Below are 16,509 nucleotides of genomic sequence, written 5' to 3' on the forward strand. Positions count from 1 at the left end.
TGAAGCCTTTTACGACAATAGTTATTGTAATCCAGAAAGGTACCATAATTCTAAGTTTTGAATCCTGAGGAAATTGCAAATATTTCAAAATTCAACAACTTTAGTTCTGACTGTCAACTGTTTCAAGTCTTGAGGAAAATGATTCATATCACAAAAAGACTCTGATAAGCACCATGCTATGCTACAAACAGAAATTTTCTGGCATGCACATAGTTCAGTAGGTCCGCATGCAGGTGCTAGCTACGCCATCTTCTGAACGGAGATTTCAATATAGAATTATTCATTATCATAAAGCAGATTCGGTACATAGTGTTGTCATCTGCTAATAAAGTATGATTTTCCTTTTTCTTTCAATGATTCAGGAGCTAATAGACAATACCCCTGATGACCACCCTGACGGAGAGTTACTACAGAATGCTCTGAGTACAGTCAACACCCTTGCCAAGGCTATCAATGCTAGTAAGAATGATGCTGATCAAGCCCTCATCGATCGCCAGATCATCCAGGAGCTGGCTGGACTCATTGATGGCATGGACGATCTCAACGTCCCTCATCGGAGGTTCATAAGACAGTATCCTATATCAGAAACGGTAAGAATTCCTTCATTATTCCCATGTATTGGTGCAGTTTGATTCTTTTTCCAAGATATGTTTGTTAATCGAAGGTTCATTAGACAGTATCCTATATCAGAAATGGTGAGAATTCCTTCTTTATTCTAATGCATGCTGCAGTCCATTGACAATAGGAAGTAACTTTGTGGAATGAGTTTTTTTTATAGTAAATTAGTAATATGCGTCATTGTTTTTTGTGGAAATATGGAAATGTATGTGGGTTTCAATGCCTTGTCCTTGGTATGAAGGGTAGATGCCTTACCCTTGGGTTTCAATGCCTTGTCCTTGGTATCAAGGGTAGATGCCTTACCCTTGGGTTTCAATGCCTTGTCCTTGGTATCAAGGGTAGATGCCTTACCCTTGGGTTTCAATGCCTTGTCCTTGGTATCAAGGGTAGATGCCTTACCCTTGGGTTTCAATGCCTTGTCCTTGGTATCAAGGGTAGATGCCTTACCCTTGGGTTTCAATGCCTTGTCCTTGGTATCAAGGGTAGATGCCTTACCCTTGGGTTTCAATGCCTTGTCCTTGGTATCAAGGGTAGATGCCTTACCCTTGGGTTTCAATGCCTTGTCCTTGGTATGAAGGGTAGATGCCTTACCCTTGGGTTTCAATGCCTTGACCTTGGTATCAAGGGTAGATGCCTTACCCTTGGGTTTCAATGCCTTGACCTTAGTCTTGGCATTTTGGCTTTGAGGGTTGATGCCTTTATCACAAGTACACTGCGAAATACAAAGCAACAAATGGAATAATCATTCTTAAATCCACAATGCAAACCAAGGTCTCATCACTATATGGTGTCATTTTACATCTAAAATGGTAGCTCTTGGATTTATTAAGCTAATGAGTGATTACTTGGATAAGCTAAAGCTGAAATGATTTTTGTAGAAATAAAATGGAATCAGCCTGCCTTGTAATCAACCATAATTCAGTCACTACTTCTTGATTAGTGCAACATCTGATGATTCTATCGTCACTATGATCATGACTGCATCACTGTTGCCATGGTAACTCCCAGCACCCATCATCCTCTTGTAATCAGAATATGAAATTGAGGATGAGGAGGAGGAGAAGGACAGATGATAGCAGATGACTACTGTCAAGCAGAAAGCAGAGATTAAACCGTCTGTCTTCTTCTCAACTCCACAGCAATCATGATAGGATTATTATTTAGCTTAGAGTCTGCAGAATGCAACTTGAGAATCAAAGAGGGTTTAGAGAGTACACATTCTTAGTGAGGTCACAGACAGTGCAAACTTCTGAATTATAGGTGTGATACCAAAGAACAAGTACTATGTTGAATGTTCTATATTTGTATGTTCAGCATTGTCTTATATGAGAAGGCCAGATTGTCATGTGTAATCACAAGATATATTCAATTTGAAGGTATCAGAATGATTAATCATTGATTTTAATGAGATACTATTAAATGTGCCATGGAATTTGCACTGTATAGATGATCACAAAGATATCTTCAATTTAAACCTTAAATCCTGCATTCCAAAATGTTGCTTTTGCTTCATTCAATACAACATAGAGACGCCCATGGGCAGTGATATGCGCTACACAAGCAACGTCTTATTATTATTATCATTATACTTGAAGTTTAATTGAAATCGATTACTTCTGTTCACTTTTCAAGATTAGTGTTTCAATTTTATCATCATCAGTCGGAAGAAAAAAAATGTTTTTCCATATTAATTCTTTTTATGACCATCATGACAATGTAGGTTAGGCAATCACCAGGCTCTATGTCTCTGAGAAGTGTACCCTTAGATTAAATACAAAACGTCAAGTACTTTGAGAGTTTTAGAACTTATTTTCTTCTTGAGAAGAGCCACATTGGATTAAGCCATTATGTTCAAAGGATTTAAAAAATGCTCAGAACATTTGATCTGTTAAATTTGGAGGTTAAATGTTTTAATGTTGAATTAGTCCTACATCTTATTATATATATTATTTTTGCTTAATTGTATTCCTACTTCAAATTGTCAAACAAATACAACCAATCGTAATAATGTCCAAATATCATAAGCTTTAACTCAAGCAGGGTAAGGATGAAGAATATTGATATCATATATATCTTTTACAACTTAACTTGTTTCTATTGATTCTTACCTGTCATGACACTAATGAATGGATACAAAGTGAATAAATAAAGACAGAGTTTGATTATTTGTAACTCTGGATTAGAGATAAAACATGTCGAAGTAGTGATTATCTAGTAAACAGATCTATTCTAATGTATATATCTTCCCACACATATACCTTATTTTGATCCTTTTTAGAGGAAACTCAACTTTCATTTCTGTCAAAGTTTGTCATATCCCGAAAGCAATCAACAACTTGAATTATTTATACCCTACCTGCCCACTTTTTAGAACAAATTGAAGCCCAGGCATCTAATGCCTCGCCGCCTCCACATTTCTCTGAAAAACTATCTCTCTATAGGATTCATATAAATTGTTTTTTTTTCATTTCAACTTATGATCTACATTCTAGAAATGTGTTTTAGGGTGACATATAAATGTTTGTATCTTATAAATTCTTTTTTTTTAAAGCAACATTTTGAAGCCGACAACCCTTCGGGTGAAACGTTTATTTATTGATGATTCTCAGGAATTTACTTTGCTAACCTAATTTGGAGGAGTTAGAATCCTTTTTCAATCAGATCATTGACAACTTTCCTTGATTTTGATTGGCTAAAAAGTGTCTGACTATTACTATGGTAACTGTTGGATAAAACAGACTTATAGATATATCATCTGACTGTCTTTTCATGAAATGCTCCCCAAGAAGCGTAAGCAAGGGTATATGACCTTTGAAAATAGTATAGGAGCATTTTTCTTGAAATTCATAAACCTCAATTACAACGCTTTCATGATAATCCATAAGGAATATTCCATTTGAAATGTGTATCTAATAATAACAAAATAAGTTCTTGAAAGCACAACCTGAAATATTTTTTTAAAACACAAGTTTTAAAGAAGTTCGCTGTTGCAGGATGCGGCAAGCCAGATGATGACCTTTGACCCAGGCTTCAGGGCTTGACTATTAACTGTTTCCTGTTTACCACTAAGATAACAGCTTTTTTATCACCTGTGAAGGGCTTTGACATGAAACATTCATGTAGTAGGATATTTTCTGTTTTTCTTTGCTAAGAATAAAACTGGGTAACAGTGCCAGGAAATTGGGAAAATATTATCAATCCTTTCTAAAAATAACAACATTTTATTTTTGTCCCCCACTTTATGTGGTGAGTGTGAGTGTGGAAAGATGTATGATAAATATTTACCTAAGTCCATATTTCACTGCCATGAACATGAGAGGGATTGAGTTGAATTGAACATTAATTTATGAACCATGGAGATGAATTTGGCATTTCTGAATGTTATTTCTCTTGCCTTTTTAAAATGGTCATCACATTCATGTGCATTTGTTTATTTCTCAACAATTTTACAATATTAGATCTTTGGTCTTCGTTCTATAGCTTAACAAGGTACTTGGTGGGTGGCAAAAGCAATATTACTCAAATATATACAGATCAGTATATTAGCCTTTATAAATTGTGATATTAATGTTAAGTTTATCCCAGTTTATAAAGGCTAATATACTGAGTTTCCATTTGCATGGAGCTTTTTGTTTGAGATTTACCAGTCTACATGTAAAAAGACTGTAAAACATAAGATTTCATTGTATGCTAAGAATGAATATCTAATAAGATTGGAGCATTTTGAATTATTTTAAAATCAAATTTATCAAGATATTGACAATTTGAAATGCGATGTTTTTTTTTTCTAAGACTCAGAAAAGTTGTTTTTACTTACAGCATATGACCTAGATTACTTCATTGGTCTGGAAACATACTTTTGTTCTCAATGTTGATATCTTGGAAAAGATGAACTGTGATAAATAGTGCATAGAGGAGAAATGTTTGCTTCTTTCTTGTGAGTGGGAGCCGATAGGAGATGAAGTTTCATAGACGATACTGTCCGAGAATGATTGAGTTGTGATCATTTCATTTGCATTTAATCTGGAACCTGACACTCTTCAGAAGATGAAACTTCATAAAAGATATGCCCTTCTGGCTGTCAACTATTTTTGGGTCAGAAGGGGTTTGGAATGGGGGTGGAAGCTGGGGGCAGGGATATGGTCAGGCTCCTCTAGCAATCCACCCTGTTATGATCAGATGGGGTTTGAGAAGGGGGGTATGGAAGCCTAGGGCAGGGACGGGTGGAGCCCTTTCAGCAATCTAACCTGTAATTTTCAGATTGGGCTTGGAATATTTGTTACTAATCCTGAAAAAAACATCTTTGCACTGTAAGCTGTACTTAGCTTTAAATAGGGAAAGTGCTATAAGAAAATGGGGTATGATTCAGTTTTATCCCGGTCTAAAATTGGTTCTGATAGGTGAGGCATTCCGATCAATTTACCCTGGTATTATGATTCTAAGCCAGCTCACTTTGTGGATAGTGAGTAATGAATTGGCGGTGATGTATTGATAGGGGCCTATGTTTCATTCACTGTTATCTGTCATGAGATTTCCAACACAAATGGCTATTTGTGGGACTTGGTGTCATTCATGGCTCCTCTACTGTTAATTTGTTTATGATAGTAGTTCATGTATGTTATTCATTTTTTTTGTAGTTTTTAAAAACCTCTTTTTTTTTTTTTTTCCTTTTAATATTTTTAAAAACTCTTGTAAGTGAATTCTTTTCTATTCTTTTTTCTATCTATCAAGGATTATGCACACAATATATTTAGTATTAGGATGGAATTAAGTCTTCAAACTTATGCATAAATGAGAATACATTGAAAGTGGATGTGGCATGGTGTAATGGTTTTGACTCTTGGCTTGTAATTAAGTGTTCAAGGATTCAAATTCCATTGACCATCACCTCACAATATCGTTTGGTCAACCTACTTGACACACTTTGCTACTCCCCACCCAGGTGTTAAATGGGTACCCAGCAGGATGCAAAAACCTTATTAGTATACATGGTATGTAAGATCATGTTCTGGAATACTCCCCATAGAAAACAGCGTGTTGTATGCAGGCAAGCCAGATTTTATCCATGGCAATTAGTCATTTTTAAGGCACTTAGCACATTGTTCTATTGTTTTAAGTGTTATTAAAGTGGAATATCATGATAAGGTCATATTGCATTATAATTTGATTTTTTTTAAATAACCTCTAAAACAAAGGTGCAGTTTCTGTCTCCATGACAAGATTTCTTCAGTTTTCTCTCTCAAAGTGATGTGAAAGAATGCATGTTGAGCTGATATAATATAATCCACAATGCAAACTGATATGATGCCCATGGGATATATGATTCTCAGTTACTCACATTGCTTGGTGGTAGGGGCATGCGACCTCTTGTCAAGTATCAAGTTCTAGTTCTATAGATAGTGTTTCATGAGTACCTGTTATAAGCTACTGACATCCTTACTTCTGATTGGTTTAGTGCAAATTTAGCTTTGAAATCACTGCTTTGTGAAACATTTCCCAGTTTTATGATTATATGTAGGGGTGTGGAGTAAGCTGTAATAAATAGTTGGGGAGGAATAAAGTGGAAGGGGGGGCGGTAAGTGAATGGTTGTACTAGGGGATAGGGAATGAAACAGGTGAATGAGAATATTAGGAAAGTAGAAAATGGCTGAAGGAGAAGAGAGTGGGCTCTGATTGAGGGATAAGAATACTTGGAACAGGGTAAAACATGAATTCCTAAAATATTTTCCATCTTTTACCAAATTAGTCTATATTAGTTTCCCTCCTGCCAAATCAATAATAGTACTTATATAATCATGTTGATTCACTATCACCCAACTGTTATATGACCTGCACATTTATGATTCATACCATGGATGATCCATTAATGTTGTTATAGTTGTAATGTTTTCCTAATTCATTCCTTTAATGAGCACTGGGACATGAAGCAAAACTTATATTTGTTTTTACTGCCTACTTGAAATGAGCTATGATTTGTTGGCAATGTATTCCTCCCACGGGAAAACACTTCATGAAATAAGAGGTGATCTGTAATGAATTTTCATGACTCCTGATTCACTATTACCCTTTTTACACAGGATTTTCTTAACCCCGGACTATCGCTAACCCCGTACTATCCTTAACCCCGTACTATCTTTTTTTCCTTTTCACACATGCCAAATCGTTATTAATAACCCCGGATAAGGAATGCTTGCTTTTCACACACGAAACTCGCTAACCCCGGACTAGTGGTAGCTCACGAATATTCACGAGCACACTGAGGGTTCATTCCTTTTTTACACACGCTAAAATTTCCTTAACCCCGTACTATAGGTGGGGCTAAATTGCCATTTAGCCCCACCTATAGTACGGGGTTAAGCTTAGCCCACTTTCGTTTTACACTAGCGGTCTTAACCCCGTACTATCGCTCTTAGCACCGCAATTGCTGGGATAACCCTGCTTTTTTGCAGGGCCAAATAATCCCGTACTAAAGGTGGGGTTAGCCCACTTTGCAAAAATGCTGTGTAAAAAGAAAGTGGGCTAAGGTTAACCCCATACTATAGGTGGGGCTAAATGGCAATTTAGCCCCACCTATAGTACGGGGTTAAGGAAATTTTAGCGTGTGTAAAAAGGGTAAATATAGTCTAAGCTCTGAGATGTCATTATGTCTTGCTGTTCTTTCTTTCTTTCTTTTGACTTTCCACCCCCCTTGTTGCATAATGATAGATTTTATCAGTCAACTACCCTAATTTGTTATATGTTTTTACTGAAACCGACCATCGTGTGACTCCTGGGCCTCATTAGAAATAGGTCCAGCTGAACCCCTTTCTCTTAATAACATATTACCATGGTAACTAGCATTTTAATGACATCTATTGGTTGATGGGAGGACATCATATTTTCAGCTAATGAAAATATATTTATCCTTTAAAATAACAAGACCGAAGACAGTTTGCCTTCATGATCATTATCTCCTTTTTGCAAATTGGAAGATAGAATACAATATAAAATATAAGTCTACATTGACATGCTTTCTATAGTCAGTAATCATTCAACATTTTCCAAGAATCATAAAGCCTATTTATGGGATAATTTTTGTATAAGCAGTATATATCCTCCTTGTATTTTGATTAAAAATTTGAACTTTAAATTTCCTAATGAGAGGACAATATTGTAATGTTAGAGGCTGATAAATCCAAGCAAGAATATTGATGAATAGGCAACTCATTGTGAACCAGTGTGTTTAGATATACCAACCCAACACTACTTTGTTTATGAATCCATTGTTTGCAGCAAAATATTTTAAGAATACTTTTCCTTTTTTTAGTTTTGAAAATGGAGAATTTGTTGCCACGTTGGCAGAAGGGCGGTAGGTGATGCATGCTTGACAATGTTCATTTTCTGTGTGGTGTAAGCTCAAGCATGTGCTACATGAAATGCACTGTAGTGCATTCGGAAGTTAACGCCCTTCTGCTGAACAAACCTGAATGAGAATTGATGTACATACATAGAAATCCCAACGTCCTTATTCCAGCCAGGCTATGAGTTTTTCACATTTATTATTGGAATTCTAGATTCTCATTAGTTATGTATTTTCTTTTATTTGTCAACTACAGAAAGGTTCCAAGAAGGATCATTGTCTGTTTCTCTTCTCTGATCTACTAATATGTGCCTTGGTGAAGAGGAAGAGTGCTGTCAGAAGACCTTCTGTTACTGTGTAAGTATTCACAGTCTAATCAAGCTGGTCAATTTTGGCCTCATCACATCATTTGTTGTATTTATCAACTTATTTCTATTAAAGGTAGAATTCAGGTTTTCAAAATTTTAAGGTTTCCAGGTTATTTTTTTTTTTTGGGGGGGGGTGGTTGATAAATGCAAACATGTTTTGATTATGAGGTGCTCGTGCTAAAGTTGATTAGCACAAAATAGGAATTGATGAGACTAAACCTGGATAGTAATACATACAACCAGTTATACAGCTATGTACATTGTGTTATCAGGGGCCTGTTTCATAATGGACTTAACAATTTTGGTAATTATACCAACTACTATGGTAACAGGGCGCAGCAGCCAATCATATGGTGTATTCTGTTGGTTTTTTTTAGTAAGACTAGGTCAAGACCAGTTTGAACAAAACCTTTGGTGTTGATCATCTGCAGTAGATGTAGACACATTGGTCAATTTGAACTGGGTAGTGTTTTACAAAGCAGATAGTCAGTGTTTTTCACTTAATAATTTGTTCAGAACCAATTAGATTCAGAGATTTGTCAGTGAATATCTCTGACTTTTGTTTCATGAAATGCTCTCTAGTTTCACCAAGACCTTTGATGTAGATATAGAAACACTGATCTTGATTTCATTAGAACCTCTAACAATGCCAAGATCACATACTGTGAAACAGAATCTCTACAGAGATTAGTTATCAAAACAGGTGCTTTATCCAAGAATTATGATTTAGATAATATTGAGCTTATCTATAGTAGATGAAAAATCATCAGTCTAAGAGTCAAGGATAATTGTCATTAATAAAACAAAGCAATGGACAAAGCTCTCTCCTTTTTGAAATATGATTCTTCCTAGGGAAATAAATGAAAAGCTAATGAAATCCACATTGCATCTTAAACTTGACAATGATAGAATTAGTGCATTTCATTCTCTCTTGTGGGAAGATATCAGGGTGTGTGCCTTTGCCTGCAAATGATCAGGATGTTTCATGGCAGAGGCCTATATATATATATACATATATATATATATATATATATATATATATATATATATATATATATATATATATATATATATATTATATATATATTTTTTACTTTCATTGTTGTATTTGTTTATCTCATTTTATATTCTATTATCAGTTTGTCGCCCTCTACATTGCCGATAGAAGCAAGCAAGTACAAGTTAAACTGGAAGCTTCTTCTAGAAGATATAGAACTCATCAAGTCGACGCCCACCATCAAACGAGCCAATCAGGAGAGAGATCTCAGCCGTCTTGAGGAGGATCTGTCCATTCTAAATAATATCAGCAGCTTGTCAGATAATCTAAGCTGTCAACATCAGGTTAGAACAATCCTGAATATTTTTAGCATAAGATTGAGATTAAGATTTAGTAATGTTTGAGCTGACATTTTGCTCAGGGTATATCCTTTCCCCTTATTATTCAGCATATTCACAAGTCATTGTGCTGTTATGGTGAGAAAAGTGTGTGGTGTGAAGTTGATGGATTAGAAGGAGACCGTGCTCGAGAAAGAAGTTGGGTTAGGAAGAGGTAGTGGTCTGGTTGGTGAATGCTGGTAAGGGAATGTACTGAGGAGGTGTATGGGCATGTTATAAGAAGCTTTGTGTTTGAGGTGTATAGTTCAAGGAGGAGGAGGAGATTGCCAAAGAAGACATGGAAGAAGTAAGTGGAGGAGTAGAGTAGGATGGTTGGGTTGAGAATTGAGGATGCACTGAAGCTGTCAAAGTAAAAGGAGGGGATTATCTGTTAATTAATAAAAACGAGGACGTAAATACTGTTAATCTTATTGAGCCCTATTCATATTAGGCAATTGAAAGAAGCATATCTCTATTAAATAGCCTCAAATGCATATCTGCGAATGCTTGTGTATTTCAACAGGATCTAAATTTTTAGTGTAATAACTGGCATCTTAACAGGAGAGTAGTAAGTTTGCATAAAAATATTCCAGGGGTATTAATTACATCATTTTATTGGTACTCTGGAAACTTTAATTCAGGAGGAGAAAACAACCAGAGGGGAATTCCCTCAGTATGAACACAATATTGGTTTCAAGAAAAGGCAATAAATCCACCAATCTCGACATATTAAAAACTAAATAATTCAGCAATATGTTATTAGTTGAAGTTTGATAGAGAACTATGAACAAAGAAGTGAAAAGATTTAATGGAAGAAGTCCAGGCCGGAGGGGAAAAATCCCTTCTTGAGAATCTGTAATAATATCCGGTGATAGAGCAATAGGATGATATCACTGAGTTTCTTGGAATTGTTTACCCCCTTGCCTTTCTGCTCTTAATTTGTGCTGAGATGCTGATAAGCCATGAGTGATAGAGAAACGAGAGATGGAGAGAGGGAGGGGGGGGGGGGGAGACAGAAAAAGGAACAGATAGACAGAGTTGGAGACTCATATGGAAATAGAGACAAACATAAGTTGGAGATACAGAGACAGAGACAGACAGACAGACATACAATTAATATCGCTAATGACTGCACAATATTTGATGCCTCTGTTATTTTTTCAGGAATTGGGGGAAAATATAATGTCCCTCCTTGTAATGGATTAGCCCTGGAACATTTTCCACAACCAATGCCAACCATTACTTCGAACAATAAAATATGAATTTCCATTTTCATTTTCTTTTTTTTTTCTTCAAAATTATTTGACTGTGCTGCTCACTAACCTTTCACTTTGATAAAAAGTATAGATCAATGAGTGTAAACATTTCATTGTTTGAAATCATAGTGTGGTAATTAGGTAAAGTTAATAGTTTAGGTAATGTTAATAGTAAGAATTATGTTTTAAGCAGTCTGAAGTTGCAGTAGATATCTTTGTGTATAAAGACAAGACATGCTCCCGTTCCCTGGCTCATCATTGAATGCATCTTGACAAACCTGATAGAATATTAACACCAATGGGGACTTACCCCCGTCAGGAAAGTACAACACACTCATCTATTTTTCTCCAGTGCCCCCGTCAAATCTTCAATTTACTTTCCACTCTTCCTACTTGCATTGCCCTCCTACTCTGCAATTAAATAGGAGGAAACCCTGGCCTAGAATCTGCCTATCCCAGACGAGCTTTTCACCGATTCATTATCCTTTAGTGTGGCTTGTGTCACGACTTGAATCGCCTGCCTGAACTGTGCTTTAATAGTCCCATCCCTTCCCTTTCTTGTATGGTTTTGGTGAAACTGTTTGAAAACCTTAGGGAGATGGAATCAATCTATGTGCTCTCTAAATTGCTCTCATGTTTGTGGCGAGAAGAACTTTCACATCACCTTAATTGCTCAGGAATATTAATCACTCACTCCTTTACCTTCGGTTCATTCATTCATTGCAGAACATGATTTTTTTGTGAGTCATGCCTTGAAATGTTTCCAACCGCAACAGCCTTGAATAGGTACAAATATTTCTTTAATCTAATAATTAAATCTGTGAATGATATTTTTAAAGCTAAGTTTGAGCATTGTTAATTAGAGTAAATCATTTCCAGCATGATTTGTTATTGAATTATCTGTACTGTCCTTATTTCATTCATGTATGTTAGAAGTAGATAGAAGTAGATTAGAAATATTAAAAAAAAAGATATTGAAAAAAAGATAATTAGATATTGACCTGCCCCAAAAAAAAAACGATTCCACATATATGCTTCTAACTCAGCAACATTTCCTTCTTGATATACAATCATTTAGACAATTTAAGTTTTGCTTAAAATGAACTGTTAATATGTTCATTATTTCATACCTTTGCATTTTTTACTTTTATAAATATTAAATTACCATTCAATATCAAAGTCATTTATTTCTAACTCTAACACCAAAAGGAATTATTTCAATATTCAAAATCGTTAAGGCTTATATATCCAATTAATGTTTGCACAGTATGGCATTGGAATAAATCACTTACAATTACTTATATCCAATTAAATAAGATTAAGATTAGTTGTACTGATACTAGATTAAATGGAAATTAATAAGGCTAAATGACTGAATGGTTATTAAACTACTTCATTATGATTGGCAGTATTTAATCTATGCTTTACAAAGAATGATATTGCTCTAACTTTCAATTTATTAATTAAGAAAGGAAGCTACTGACAGCGTTACAGTTTAAGTTGCATTTCAGACAACTAAGTGTATCGTTGACACTTTCTTTCAATTTTACATCATTAAAGATTTCACTTTGAATTAAACTGCAGATAATGCTGACTTGATTGTATAATAAATATATGAAAACTAATAAGAGAGCTAAATAGAAATAGTAATGCTTGAGAGATATAATTTCAATCTTAGAAATCTTCAATGCCTCGGGGATCTTCTGTGATAGATTGTTTATAATTGAGATGATTTAACGTAAATCCATCTTGAGATGAGAAAAGGATAGAACAGAGCCTCATAAGAAGATATGAGAATATGATGGTATTTAATGATTATGATATCAGCCAACTCACAATTCCTTGAACATGCTTCTTTTCTCAAATCAGTCATGGTTTTGTAATCATTTTCTAAAACATTTATTGGTAGTTGATGATTGATGCACATTGTTTCTTAATGCCAGAAGGTCTTAATAGTATGTTAAATTCATAACATTGCGCCCTTCTGACTCCTAAACGATTATGGGGTGCAAAATGAAAGCAGAATAACTTGATATTATCAAATGATATTTTCTTTATCACCTCTCTCAGTCTATAAACTAGTGTTAACTGTGTCAATGAGGGTTAATATCTTACTTTTGATGGCAATGATGAAAGGATTTTGGCAAGCAACATTGTGTAACATTCCATTTGCAGTGGATGATGAATTTAAAGAGATGTCAATAATCAAGCAACAGATTAATATAATAGCACAACATCAAAAAAGTAGAGAAAGGCACATAATAGAGAGATGAAAGAGGAATTAGCAGTAAACTTTGAAGTTTGAGAAGAAAAGGAGGAGGGGATGAAGAAGAGAAGCATGAGGAAAATATTTAGGAGCAGAAGGAGAAGGTAGAGGAGAACAAGGTGAAGGAGAAAATGAACAAGGAGAAGTAGAAGGATGAGGATGGGATCGAGAAGAAGAAGAAACCGATAAAGAGCCTTCCATACTTATCTTTATGTGCTTCATGCATATTATATCTGAGCTTTTCCTTTCTCTATGTAGCCTTATAGCATGAGCAGTTTCTCTATTTGATCTTTAAATGAAAGCATTTGTCAACAAGCCGGTCTGTTGTCAGATCGAGCTTCATAAACGTTTCGAGTTTCACAAAATTACATCGAAATTGAAAAGTGACATACGAGTATAAGGATATGCAGGTATGCTTACTGTATCTTATGCCTGCCGTTCCATACCGCTCCCTCTGTCTGTTATTAGTGGGTTAAATGGTGCATGAAGGATGAGAGAGAGAGAGAGAGGGGGAGATGAAGATGGGGAAGCGAATAAGAATTGAAGAAATTATGATGTGGACGATGTCTTATTGTTTAGATGTGTCTTTCGCAACTCATGATACATTTCCATATTTGGCCATTATAACCAGACATTATTCTCAAGAATTTTGAGCAGACCTTCCCCAGTCCCACAGAGACCATCCCACAGCAGTGCAGCTATTTGAATACCATTTGGTTGCCATGGTGACTAATGTCAACATTTCATGTGGGGCATTGTGTCAGGGGGATGATGGATTGGGGATTGAAAAGAGTGGGGAGGAATTAATGGAATATTATTACCCTTTGTGCTGGAATTACGCATTTAACAGGAATTGTTTTCATTATTATTTACCTTTTTTTTATTGGGGGGGGGGGGGTGCTTATATAACTCTAATATGTAATACTGCTCATTTTCCTCCCTGGGTAAGGTTATAAAGAATCATCAAAATAGATGTCTCTTGTGATTGTATTTGTCAAATCTCTATATTCTGCAATCTCAACTATATTGGTTAACACATTGATGAATAGGATGAAATTAAGATCTCTCAGTATTTGAGAGAGATACCGGTAAGTAAAAAATGACAATCCTTTTCGTGAATGATATTCAACCCTGGAATGGCATTTTAGTATGTACATTAATCACATGATGTGATTCAAATGTATGAGACATGCATCATTCGTTTGTTATGTTTATTACTTTTGCTTTGCACCATTTCCCTTTCCTGTCATCCGAATGGTTGACTGGGAGCCAATAATGGTACAATTTGTCAAATGCGTTATTACATAATCTATGGGGTAAATTACTGATTGGTCTATACCTGCTTTGCCTACTTTCCATTTGGTCTCATCACACATGGTCTAATCCTTCTCTGTCAACCATATTATTGTTATAGTGTAATTGCTTTTTATCCTATTTACCATCTTGTCTAATTTCCAGTTAGGCTACACCTATTTTGTCTAATATCTATTTGGTCTTATACTACTCAGTCTGAATTGTTTATGAACCTCATTTTCATTTGATGCAGTAAATTAAAGAAAACCAAAAATGGAATTAGACCAACTGGGTATTAGACCAAATTGATAGTAGACCAAATGGGTTAAGTTCATGTAATATTAGACTTTCTGAGAAATAGACCATCTGCATTTAGACCAAGTGAAACCATTTATATCATGGAGCATTGTGGCCCTGTGGTTTAGTCTCTGGACTTTGAATTGAAACTGAGGGTCATGGGTTCAAATCAAACCCTAGCCATGGTGTAACTTCCCTCAGCAAGAAATTGATCCACATTGTACTGCGCTCAACCCAGGTGAGATAAATGTGCAACCAGTAGGATTGATTCCTTGAATGCACCTAGGGCTGCTGGTAAAGTGGTAGCTTGAGCTACGGTCGGGGTAATAATTGTTGTACTTCATGTCCTTAAGTTATAAAAAGCATTATATCCTACATAAATTAAATCATGTATACTGATTGGTTTAAGTCGCATCATGTGACCAAACATATTCTCACTTTTTTATGATGATGTTGAAAATGAAACGCCCACCGAAGAAAAATGACTATTCAGTGATGTCAATGATGGAATAGTGCACTATTCCATCATTGACACAGATCGTGCAATCTCTCGGGCGCAGGCACAAATGCGCGTTCCGCTGAGTGTGTAGCTTCAGGAAAAGTAGGACAGTCAGCGCACTGAGTGCGGTATCTATATTTTGATTAAGATTTTTTAAAAGATTAACTACGTGAACAAGAACTATATTATCAAGATCTGTTGTTCTAACTTATTAAATGTAGGATATAACACAAATATAAAAGGCCTTTATTTCGAAAGTAAAGAGGGAATTGATTATTCATCCTCCGTTGTACTGGCAAAATTTATATTTTTCCCTCTGGGAAATATAGTGATGCCAGTCAAACCTGTGACAAATAATTCCCGCTATACTTACTCAAAGCCTGGTATATTTGTATACTTTAATCTAGCTGTTGTTGTTGTTATTATTATCATTCATTGACACATAAAATGTTCCTTTTTGTTTCAGAATCTTGATGAGGTTATCAAGGAGATCACAGAGAATATAAGGAAAACTATTTCAGAGAGGCAGGCCCTCTCAGCTATACCCCATACACCTGTTAATAAAGTAGAATTGACTGCCACCACTACGTAAGTCATGTGACCTATCAATAACATCATGTGACCTAATTACTTGTCATGTGCCCTCTCATTACTTGTCATGTGACCTATAATTATTTGTCATGTGACTTCTCATCCTTGTCATATTAGCCAAATTAAATATTATAAAACATGGAATGTATCAAGTGTTTTTAGCATAGTTCATTTATGAGTATTACATAGAGCTTATTATTGCTGTGGTTTTTTTTACATGAAATAAATGCTAAATTTTCTGTGCAATTGCTAAATGTTTTGATTAATTGAATTAAATGATTCATTCAAGATTTTGTTTTATATTCACACTACAGGGAAGGCATAGAATCGTTTGTGTTATTCTTCAACAGCTCTGAATTAAGAAATAATTTCGAAGCTGAAGTGGAAGAAGCAAAAAAGAAATTAGGTAAGTGTAAATTAATCAAAAAAGCTGTTTACCTTAAATCTAAAATGGTATGAAGAGTTCATGTTTAATAATGTAGGCTGCCTTCCAAGGTAGTCATTACCAATGAATTTCAAAGTGATATAAGCGAAATGTATTGATTCCAAAGGCATTTATGCAATCGTGTTATTCCCTTTTTTTCATTTTACCAATTTTTGTCTCGCAT

The 16,509-nt window shown here is 35.3% G+C and overlaps 1 protein-coding gene across 1 annotated transcript in view; it reads left to right on the plus strand.

The window, feature by feature from the left end:
• Positions 1 to 353: 353 nt before the first annotated feature.
• Positions 354 to 16,509, plus strand: part of LOC129260757 (rho guanine nucleotide exchange factor 17-like) — a 37,378-nt gene continuing 21,222 nt past the window's right edge. The window contains exons 1-5 of the mRNA XM_054898718.2: positions 354 to 590; positions 8,214 to 8,314; positions 9,465 to 9,666; positions 15,777 to 15,898; positions 16,216 to 16,307. Of these exons, the coding sequence (XP_054754693.2) occupies positions 354 to 590; positions 8,214 to 8,314; positions 9,465 to 9,666; positions 15,777 to 15,898; positions 16,216 to 16,307 (754 nt within the window). The remainder of the gene's footprint in view (positions 591 to 8,213; positions 8,315 to 9,464; positions 9,667 to 15,776; positions 15,899 to 16,215; positions 16,308 to 16,509) is intronic.

Source organism: Lytechinus pictus, unplaced genomic scaffold (assembly GCF_037042905.1).
Source record: "Lytechinus pictus isolate F3 Inbred unplaced genomic scaffold, Lp3.0 scaffold_19, whole genome shotgun sequence".
Lineage (NCBI taxonomy): Eukaryota > Metazoa > Echinodermata > Echinoidea > Temnopleuroida > Toxopneustidae > Lytechinus > Lytechinus pictus.